This window comes from Cynoglossus semilaevis, chromosome 19 (assembly GCF_000523025.1).
Source record: "Cynoglossus semilaevis isolate Cse_v1.0 chromosome 19, Cse_v1.0, whole genome shotgun sequence".
In the NCBI taxonomy this organism is placed as follows: domain Eukaryota; kingdom Metazoa; phylum Chordata; class Actinopteri; order Pleuronectiformes; family Cynoglossidae; genus Cynoglossus; species Cynoglossus semilaevis.
In genome coordinates this window covers 8,913,794-8,925,303 of record NC_024325.1, presented here as the reverse complement: position 1 = coordinate 8,925,303, position 11,510 = coordinate 8,913,794, and the positions used below count along the sequence as shown (strand labels likewise).

The following is an 11,510-nucleotide window of genomic DNA, read 5'->3' as shown; positions in this document are numbered from 1 at the left end:
TTCCCTTTCCCACATATCACCTCCGTCCCTCTCTCTCTCTCCCTCTCTCCCTCTCTCTTCCTCTCTCTCACCCGCTCTCCCGCTCTCTTCGACTCTCTATCTCCCACCTTCTCCCCCGTCCTTTCTCTCCCGTGCACCTGCTCAGATCCACAGACTAAAAACGCCTGCTCGGTGTTGACGCAAACGCGTCACGTTGCGCGTCAGCACCTAACGTCTCCAAAACCCTTAGCGGCTCCAGGAAAACGAATAAATTAGTCACTAAACATGAACATAAACGACGGACGCGCTTGAAGCCAACGTCGTTTGTTTAGTTGATTATCCTTTATTTTAGCGGGACAAATGCGTCACACTGTCCTCCTGTGGTCTGTTGGCTGGAGTTTCGATCGATTTAACACCTGTGGGTTGTTCGAAAACCCAGACACTTTATATCACTTTTTTTCTATCCTAACCTATATATATATTATATATTATTATATATATTTCATTATATAAAGGCGCTGTCGTGTCGAAATATAGTCTTTAAATTATATATAACTATTATATTTAGTTAAGGCCGTAATTAACCCAACATTTCAAGTATACGTAGGAGAGTTGTTTTATTTAACATGGTACAGAAACGTTTTATAAAAATAAAAAATGCCACAAATGCCGACGTGAAAATCTCATGTGAAAAGAATGTCCTAAGATACTGGAAACATCGATTATTTGCCCTTTTTTCAACGAAGAAAACTTAAAATCGGGACATTTTAAAAACTTTTCAATATAATGTATACAATACCGTTTAGTTTTGATTTTAACAGAGTGAAACCTTCTGTCTGTTAGGTTTTATGACAAAGAATATTACAAGTACACAATCGTCTGAACGGAGGCATTGAAAGTACTAGATACATGTTCTTCATAATAAAGACGAATATTACACATTGGACCACCACCCCGTCCCGGGCCCCGCCCCCAAACAAACACAAACAAAACAACTACAACCTAAGAATAGAGCCGTTGTTTTCCATGAGTCCCGGACAGAGCACCGCCCTTTCTCCTGCGTGGTCTAAGAACAGGAAGCTTTACTCGTGTTTTTGTTTATTTCTGTGCTCTGAAATAAATTGCTCAGCCATAAATAAACCCACCACCCACCAAGCCCCGGCTCATATCTAGGTGTTAATGTCATTAACTACAGTCCGCAGCATCGTCTTCTTCTTCGTGCGCGTGACCTGATGCTGCCTTTGTCTTGACGCTGACAGTTTCCGCACCAGAGACCTATTCACTGTTGATGGACTCATTCATTTACTCAGAGTCGACACAGATCAAAGCTGGCCGCTGATTAGAGCGGTGCGGACAGAGACGCGATTGGTGAAGACAGAAGCACTTCAAATCCACTGTACAACTTCAAACGGAATTTCTTTTCACGCACATCATCAACCCGATGGCCACGTGAATGTTTTCATTAAGGCATCACAGCCAATCACAGAACCGCGTCACCCAGTTTTTTTTCTTTTTCTTTCCGAAAAACATTAAAGCCCCGCGGCACATTGTCTACCCCCCACTGCCCACCCCCCACTCCAAAACATCATTTAAATGAGTTTAGAGTAAAACAGAAACTGTCTCGATGAACTCCATCAAACTCTTCTGTTTCTACTTTTTCTTTCTTTCTTTTTTCTTTGTTTTTTGGATAAAATCATTTTATAATGATTTGAAAATTTTGAATTCTGACATTGGTCAAGTCATCATCCTCAAGCTAACTGTTGATTCTCTCAATTTCTTTTTTCTTTTCATCCCTCGTTGTTGCAGCCCCTCCAACCCCACTCCCAAAAAATCTATATCAATAACTGCAGCTCTTCTGCAGCTCCTGTGTGGTATCCCACAGGGTTTAGTACTTGGTCACCTTTTTCTTTATTCTCTACACCTTTAAACCTAAAGTTTAATTTGCACTAATCTCATATGTTAAACCCTATATCCAAATGTTTATCTTCACAAGAACTTTAACCAACTGATCTGCTGATCTCTAATCTGGTCCATCATGGTCACTCCCAGTGAGAATCATAGCATCTTTATCTCTCACGCCAGTCTATAGACAGAGTCAGGATGTCTAAAACATTTATCATAACAGTTTTCACTACTGCCCCATTAACATTGCACGATTCAGACTAATTCCCCAAAGACTATATTTTTTCGGTTTTTGTTATTTTTGTTTTAATCAGGCTCTATCTTTTCTCTCAGACATCAATTTCCCCAAGCCAGACGATTCGGGACCACCGCTTCCTTCCTCTGAAACTCCCTTTCGCTAAATGGAGAGAGATACTGAGACTGTTTAGATCTTCATTCTAAAACAAAAAAAAACAATTCTCTGCATTGCTTTTAATGTACAACTATGTAAATAACCAGCTTAATGGCCTTATCAAAGCAGCAAAGGAAAAAAAACACACAAACTACCCTTTCAAACTCCTGGGAAATCCTTCCTGTATTTTCAATGGAATGTATGTTTTTTCATAAATATTTGATTTGAGTTCTAGCTCCAGAAATTTGTCTCTCAGACCAGGAGGACAACGTGTGAAGCCAGTGTAAAATATTAATAAAGTCCTTGACAAAAACAAGTTGTTCTGTTTGAGTCAGAAATAACAGTCAACTCAAACCATACAAACAGTTTGCTCACAAAAGTAAAATAAAAAACATAATAGACATAAAAGTAAACATGAAATCCTGCAAAAAAAGAAATTCAACACAGCTGCAGTCTCAGTGTGTCTGTGCATGTTAAGACTTCATAAATAACAAAAAAAAACTCATTTCTCGTTTCATTTTCTGGTTCCAGATTGGTGCTATCAGTCCCAGTTCACCTGTGATCATCAGTGTAACAGTAAGTCTATTTGTGTGTGTGTGTGTGTGTGTGTGTGTCAATAAGGACAGTTAGTTTCCCATAAATATGCCTCGATGTTTTTTTGTCCTAGCTCCTGATAAGTGGAACAAGGCCAACAGCAACTGTGCAGGAAAAAATCAGTCACCAATCAACATTGTCACCAGAAAGACTGTGAAAGATAAGACACTGATTCCCTTCAAGTTCATCAACTACGAGCAGAAGTTCAGGACCAGCATCAAGAACAACGGCCATTCAGGTACCAGCATTCTAGATGGAGTAACCTGTGAGAAGTCACCGATGCCTGCAGTCTGATGTTTGTGGTGTGTGTACGTCCGTCAGTTCAGGTGGTGCTGCCTCACCTCACCACCATCTCAGATGGAGGACTGCCCACCACCTACAAGGCTGTGCAGTTCCACCTTCACTGGGGCAACAATGGAGGGCCCGGCTCTGAACATACCATCGATGGAGAGCAGTATCCGATGGAGGTAATTTAGGCTGTCAAAAAGTGGGTATTTGTCAAAGAAACATTTGATGTAAATGTTTGATGTCGCTACATTTAGTGGCTCAGCATCTGTTTATATATTGTACAAAATATACAACAAGTATAAAAACCAATATAGTGGACTCCACTACCTACATCATTGATAACTTTAAATACATTCGATATTTATTTATTATTATATGTTTTCAGATTTGCAACGTTAGCGTCACAGTATTATTGTCTTTGATGTGCATGAGTATTAAATTATATTGTTTTTTCACACCAGTTTTGGTTGAAAGGCTGTTTTACAATAATGTCAAATAATTCCTAACATGTAACAGTAATACTGCAGAGTGTAGGAATCACAGGACTCCGCTGCTTACTCCTCTTTTTTCCAAACTTCACAGCTAAGGGAAGACATTTTTATTATGAAATGTGATCCAAGACACACAGTGGTTTCATTGTGAAGCATCAAGTTTGATACGTATTGAATCTATATGGGAGCTACAATAAGGGAGCGATGCCCCTACTGGGCATCCTGACTGATGCCCAGTAGGGGCATTTTTATGAAGAATAAATGCTGATAATAATTAAAGCTAATTAATGATACGATTAAAAAATAATATATTTTTTAAACATCTCTAGCTTTTGATGGGTCAGTGTATATGACATTACTCACTTTGATGTTGTTTCATCTGCAGCTGCATATTGTTCACATGAAGCATCATTACACTGATCTGGGAACAGCACTGTCAGACCCAGAGGGAGTTGCTGTGCTTGGATTTTTCTACAAGGTAATAATTGACAGCGCAACATGGCTAAAGTGGAAGTACCAAAAATTCCAAAGGACAAAAAGAAAGAGCACTTGTATATGTATTTTTTCCTCATTATCTTTAGAGGTCTGTTGGCGCAAACCGGAAGTATGAGCCCTTTATCAACGCCCTGGGAAGCATCAGGGCCACAAGTAGGTGGTTAAACCACACTGACTAAAAACACAGCTGTTAAATGTTGACGCTGGTGGTTTGATTGTGGCTTTTCTGATCTTTAGATGCAAATACAAGTATGTCGGGTATATCCCTGACACAGCTTATTCCACCTGAGCAGAATCTGACCAACTACTACCGCTACAAAGGCTCTCTGACCACACCAGGGTGTACCGAGGCTGTGATCTGGACCCTGTTTGAGGACCCTATCCCTCTGAGCATGGAACAGGTATGAGAGAAAAAAAAATTAATGTAACATCTTTCATTGCAGACACTTTAATAATTAAATTGACTTTAATTTAAAATTTACATCGGAGGTCGTTGTTCAGTAGGGACCCATACTGGTCTGTGATGCAAAAAACATTCTTAACTTAGGATATTTACATTTTCTTGATGCAATATTATCACAATTGTAGACTACAAAAATCCAGACCAGTGTAATATCACCTTAGCTTTTATTGCTCTTATTGAGCAGGTCCTCAAGTGACATTTACCAAAACATAGTATAATTATCCAACCACAGCAGGGAGAATCTTAAAAATAACAGGAAGCTTTTTATCCTGAATAAGAAACTAGAGGATTGATATAATACAACCCTGTGACTGTGAGTGAACATTTACAAAATGTCTTTCTTCTGTTCGTCCAGCTGCAACTCTTTTCTAACCTTCAGTTCCATGATCGTAAGCCAATGGTGGGAACTTTCAGGCCAGTGCAGCCTCTCAATGGCCGTCAGGTCTTTCGGTCAGGAAGTGCGGTCATCCTGGCTAGCTCTGCCCTTCTTGTAGCTGCCACGGTAACAGCCTTGGGATTGTTCTAGCCTAACGAGCAACTCTACGACATCCACGAACACACTATGTTCTATGGCACTCTTTGGTTAAACCCCAGTTTATAATTTAGTCCTTGCATGACTGCCAAGAGGAAAAGTCATATTATAGTGCAGGCTTGACATAGTGTGTCTTTTATTTTTTTCTAGCAAAACATATGATATATGCTTTTGTATAATGCCTTATGAAGTGTGCTGTAAGGGTTTATACAGCATTCATGCATGTGTAGTTAAAAATATATAGAATTACATACGTAGTAGCAGCCTAATTTAGCACCAGCCTTTATTTTGTTATCAGAACAATAATATAACACTATCCGCAGACACAATACAACTGCAGCCACCGTTTCCAGAGTCAGGTATATTTAGTTTTTGCTAATGTGTCTAAGCTGCTGATGGTTGTGCCAAAAAATGCTGATGCCAGCCTCATGACCTGGCACATTGCAAAGTGTCCTCATTGGAGCATGGGAACAGCCTGGAGCTATTAATAACAGTAACTGAGTCAAGCTCCATTTCAAAGTGAGTGGTCAAAGGAGTCAATAAGTTGGCCTTTAGCAGTGCATTCAGGTAGAAACGTCACAACAACGTCAGTCAGCAGCTGCTGCAGATAAATCCTGTCCTCTAAATGGTTTCTCCTTCCAATGACACCTTAGCTTCAGAGACGCTAGCGCTGACAGTGACACTGACGCTGACAGGTCAGAAAAGAGGCAGCTCTACTCATGACAACCCACCTCTTCAGCCCCCCATCCAAAAAAAAAACTGTCACCACTAGTTTTCAAACCAATGTCGTCATGTGTCTCAGAGACTTGCATGAACCTGCATGTCTTTATATTCCACGTGTTCATTAATGACAACATTAGCATGTCTGCTGAGGTGTCGTGCACACACACTGGACTGTTGGTCACAACACTTCCCATTGATGACCTGTGAAGTTCAGTCAGCTGAACTGGAGAACCTGCGACTGTGTTCGTGGGTTGTACTACAGGCTTTCAGATGCACTGAATGTTATTGACTGTGAATCACACCGCTCCAAGGTGTCACTCGTTTGTCTGGAAAACTAGCTGTTAGTGACAGTTGTGTGGAATCTTTCAGCCAAGTTCATCATGAAGGACAAGCACGGAAACGGTATCATCGGTATATTTGCAATGTTCATCAGGTTTCAAACTCTACTATTGTACACGTTTTTGTGTGTTGAATGTGTATATTGATACGAGACGCACAGTTATTGTTATTTATGTATTGCAACGATGATAGTACTGAATGCATTTTCAAGGCATCAATGGATGCTCCACTGTATGAGATGCTTTAACATGTCGGAAATATTATGAAGAATGTGTTTTGACTGAACAATAAACTACCTACATGCCTTTTTAATGGCTTCTCCTCAGCATAATGCAAGTCATTAAAACAGTGTTAAGTGTCAGAGTCACTCGTGGCCCTCACTCTCTGTACTCTGAAAATGATATGAAAAAATACAGTGTGTTGGCTGTGCTGTCCGTCTGCTGGCACAGACAGGCAGGCTCTCCTCTCACTTTACTGTCCCGTTCCCCATCAGTCAGTCTGGAGAGTCTGAGAACACTCCTGCTTCTTAAACCTTTAATCCTTTTCTAATTGACTTGTTCTGGTGTTATATAGAAGCTGCTGCAAATCAACAGCATGGAGTCAAATACAACTCCAGGCTGGCAAAAACCAGACACCATCACACTCACCAACCAGTGTCTGTTCAAGCTTATGAGACAATACGTGATGGTCTTCAGTTATCAATAAAATAGGAAATGTGTGTAGTTGGTTTACAGTGTGGCTCTGTATGTATTTTTTAAATCATTTATCTTACATTAAGGTCACATTTGTTTAAAACATCAGTTAAAATTCCTAATATTTTTCCTGCCAAAAAAAGTATTATGTCCACCTAGCCATATACAGTATCTCAAAGAGAAACTGGAGGGTATAAATTACACAAAACAATTCTCAACCAATGAGCCATGAGCCTAATTAAGCCATCCTTAATGAGTTCCTGGTTTCCCAAGTACTGATTCTGCACCAAAAGAGTAATTCCTTCTCTATATGTAAAATATTTATAATAATGTTATTATTTTAACATCCTTGCCTTTTATGGTGGCAGTCTTCCTAGAAGATCGTCTCTTAAATCTACCAACATCTTAGGTTTCGTTTCACACTGAGGAGCAGGTACTTTCTGCAGCTTCACTTAAAGTTTATTACCAGATTTCTACAACTACAGTATAATGGCCCACTTTTATGGACCGTCCTTAACTGCTGCCTGGAAACAGATCAAATGTGTCACTTGAATTGTTGAACTGAACCTGGTCTTTTGAACCCAGTTTTCTCTGTGAAGATGTAACGTGTGTTTTGCTTTCTTAAGGTGTCGTCATGTTAATCGTGCATTGTCTGACGTGAACATGTGGTTAATTCACTTAAAACTGTTCTTTCTTATCTGTGCTGGTTGCCGTGGTTACTGCAGTGCTACAGCGATGTCATTGTCTAAACTGTATATGGCTCATCAGTGGGGTACAGAAAAAATTACTTCACTTGAACTGCAAAATACGTGTGTATTAGAGCCACCTTAAAAATGAAAAGAACAAACACAGTAAAGCTGTTAAAGTCATGAAGTTACAGAAAAAAAGATGATGAGAATAAAGTCATAAATTTAGATGACGTGTTATGGGGGAGATGGGTGACTTTAGTGTTGGGTTGACAAATAAGAAGATCAGCATCACGACCACACTCTCCTGGTTTGGTCCTCGTCTTTCATGTCCAGGGCACCTGTTGTCCTTCTTCATGTTATTCTACATGCTTCAGCCCCCTTCACCCTGTCATTAAGAATCAAAAGGCTTTTTGTGATGGACAGGCTTGAGATGACAGAGACTGTGGACAAAACCAGGAATGAAAGCCCTCCTTTTATTCCCCTGCTTCTGTTTCTTCTTCACTGAACCATTGGGGGTGGGATGGGGGAGGGGGTGGGGTGGTAGATCAAGGGGTGGATGTCTAATATCTTGCCCTGTTACCTCAGTCTTCAGACAGCAGCACCCATACAACCTCACTCTGATGTCTCATGGGTTTTTAGGACAAAGGGCATCATTCTCCCTTGGAGAAACCAGAAGCATCCTCACGGTGAGGGTGCCCCTCCCTGGAACACACACACAGCAGCCTATCAGATTGCCAGCTGCACTTAAAGGTCAGTGGGACACTTTTTGTCCCCAAAACACAAATGGCGTTACCGGTACCGCTTGTGATGTCCAAACTTACGTAAATCGAACACAGATTTTGTATTGATGCTGCATTTACTGCGTCTGTACACCAGGCTGTCACCAACTGATATCTGTGACTCAATCTGTTTTCACTAACTAATCACTGGACATGCTAACCTGAGTGATGTGACTTGTCAGTCAGTGGTGGTAGTAACAGGGAATTACCACCCACCCATTTCCTTCAGTTAAAAAACCCAACAATAATTACTTCTTGTTTGTTCCTCAGATGAGATTCTCAGTGATGCCAGTGAACGTGTCACTGGACTCGTGCTCAGTATCTAGTCCCACTACACAGCCCAGACCAGCTCCAACTCCCCAGTATTCTCCCACACTTGATGTTTGGACAGCAGCCAGCAGAGAAGGACTATCGCTAAGGTAATTGTCAGTACAAAACAATAACTTTAAAGCCACTCTTTGACAATTATTAAACCGACACAAACACTTCCTGGTGGTAGTTACAGTAATCTGCTCACCTGTGGTTCTTCTTAAAAGTCAGGCTACATCTGTAAATAATTTTGTACAAGAAAAATGTGGTACAAGATTGTGAGGTAATAAGGAAGAAAGTCGTTCCCTCACTAAATTTACTTAGTGACCTCTGAGTACAGCACTAAATCTTAAAAATGGTGGGATTTCTCCTTTAATGCTCATGCAAGTACTATTAGTGGGTAATGAATCTTGAAAGTCTGCGTCTGTTGACAGAGTGTGCTGTGATGGATAATGGGAACAATCTCAGTGAGAGTTTTAATCCCCTTTGTTTGTTTTTAGGAAAAGTCATTTCAAGACACAGGGTCATGTGAGGTGTTCAAGGAGCAGCTCTGTGTCTGCATAAAAGGTGAATAGATGCTGAAGCAGCTCACTGATCCCGCTGTCTGACCCATGAAAGAGGAGTCAGGAAAGCGTACACAAGTGGTTCTTTAGCCTCAGAGGCTAAAGTGATAGCTCCATCACCGTAATCCCTTTCGGGGGAGCAGCTCGGGAAAAGTGATCTGGATTAGTCTCTTATACCGTAGACAATAGCTCATGGAGAGGAGAGGGTGCACAGACATCTCCACGGCACCGAGAGAAAAGAAGATGGCTCAGTTCAACTGAGGCATCTTCACTCTCCAGGGACTGAACTGCTCCATGTTCACCGTCTGTTTTAGATGTAAATTTTTACTCCTGTGTCAGGACAGTACGACTGGTCTGACTAAACAGAGCACAGTATCACCATCTACCAAATACTGCAGGGATTGAAATAATAGTGACAATACCTGTCCACCTGGTGGAACAGCGGGTCATGCCCTTGCTGTGCAGCAGAAAGATCAAAGCCTGAATTACAAAGATGGGAAAGTTAGAGTTTTAAGTTTGTTTTATGGAATAAACCTTCAGTCTAGTATTGTGTACTTTACTTTTTGTGAAAAAATCTGATCTAATCCAGGAAATAAGTTGCTTATTGTTTCTTTAATGTCTTCCGTACAGCTGCAGATCATCGCCCCCTGCTGACGTACTCACCCTCCACCTCTCCGTCACCTCTTTGTTTGATCCGTCACACATCATCCGTAAGTTTCCTCCTCAACTAACACCATTATCAGCAAAGCAGTTGTTCACTTTGATAAAAATGTTAAAAGACAATAAGCACATGACGCCATAGTGGAAACTATTTTTCCGACACTAACTCCTAACCAGGAATTGTTAGTTATTAGTCAGTTAGGGTCAGGATTTTATTTTTAAGGAGTCACCACTTCAAACCAAAATGAGCTTTAACTGAGTCAGTAAACACTGTGACAGAGGAAACGGTTGTCATGTGACCTTTTGTTTCACCACAGCAGGATGATAAGATGGAGTGAATGTGGGGTCAATAAAAAAGGCTGCACGTCTAAAGATTTGAAGGTATAAAGAAGTGGAAACATTGTGTAAGAGTTTTCCCAAAGATAAGACTGGTCGACCTGATTCAAGTCCTTTCTATGAACAGATTGTATATTATCAGTCATGTGTGGCATTGTCTCAATAGGAGGCAGTTTATTTAGGTTGGTGAGAGGCTGGTAAATAAGCTTTAGGCGTCAAAGAGACCTTAGTACAGACTCGGAGTCAGATCAACAGGAAGAAAGCCTGGGCTGGGGTCACCGACACCCCTCACTCCAAAGGTACACAAAGAGTCCAAGAAAAACACACTTAACTCTGTCTCTTTTTGACAACATTTTGGCTGCATTGTTCTCAGGGCACAGGCCAGGATGAGGGAGAGTGGTCTTGCAACAGGCGAAGAGCTTTTTGGTTGACCCCGCATAGACAGAAGAATTCGATTTATGGCAGGTTTTCCAGTGAATACTGCTGAGCATCAGTGTTTGTATATCTTAGTTCCCCAATTTAATGTGGTTCAAGTGTTTCACAGTACATTCTAAATTGATAATTGAGTACTTCAAACTACAAAAATACCCCAAATTAAAATAACAGCCATACAGATTGGAGGGAGGAGGAGGCGTGGAAGTGGGGGACCTTCTGCTTCTTCCTGATGCTGATTGGAAGCCTAAATGCTGAGTGCTCGTAAGGAAGGGCATCCTGCATAAAACTTACCAAAACAAACTTGAGGTAATAGCACTGATGAGTATCCAATGTAAAAATACAAAAGTCATTGTTTGAACGACAGAAGTAGAAGGAGGAACAGCCACGATTCAAACAATGTCTAGGAAAGAAGTTAGGCTACAGAGACAGAGAGACACTCACAGTCAGACCTGTGGTTGATTAACAGAGAGTTTCCAGAAAAGAACTGTTCCACTGAATGGCAGAAAAGTATGTGAGAGTGGTGCAAGACATGACCAAGATAGCGTATTTAAGACTGAAAAATGGGTTCAGGGAAGAACTTTTGAACCCTCACCTGCGTGGGCCACGGTGTTTAATTCCACAGGTGACAATGGGGAAAAGATAAAGGAGGGGAGAGGAATGAAGGTCGGTGGGAGCAGACGGTGAACGTGTTTGTGCGTGAGTGAGGCTTATTGAGACATGATGTGGCAAACGTCACAGGAAGTTAATGTGGATAAATTCTGCCACCAGGCTTTTTAAAGTAATAGAAATTGATGACAAGGTTGCAGGAAGAGTGGAGGAGATGAGACTGGTGTCAGTAGAACAGTGATTT

The 11,510-nt window shown here is 41.0% G+C and overlaps 1 protein-coding gene across 1 annotated transcript in view; it reads left to right on the top strand.

Annotated features, from left to right (window-relative positions):
• ca4a (carbonic anhydrase IV a) overlaps nt 1-6,558 on the top strand; it is a 7,780-nt gene extending 1,222 nt beyond the window's left edge. The window contains exons 2-8 of the mRNA XM_008332774.3: nt 2,804-2,848; nt 2,940-3,104; nt 3,188-3,333; nt 4,031-4,123; nt 4,227-4,293; nt 4,378-4,541; nt 4,959-6,558. Coding sequence (XP_008330996.1) covers nt 2,804-2,848; nt 2,940-3,104; nt 3,188-3,333; nt 4,031-4,123; nt 4,227-4,293; nt 4,378-4,541; nt 4,959-5,129 — 851 coding nt within the window. The 3' untranslated portion in view covers nt 5,130-6,558. The remainder of the gene's footprint in view (nt 1-2,803; nt 2,849-2,939; nt 3,105-3,187; nt 3,334-4,030; nt 4,124-4,226; nt 4,294-4,377; nt 4,542-4,958) is intronic.
• The last annotated feature ends 4,952 nt before the right edge of the window (nt 6,559-11,510 follow it).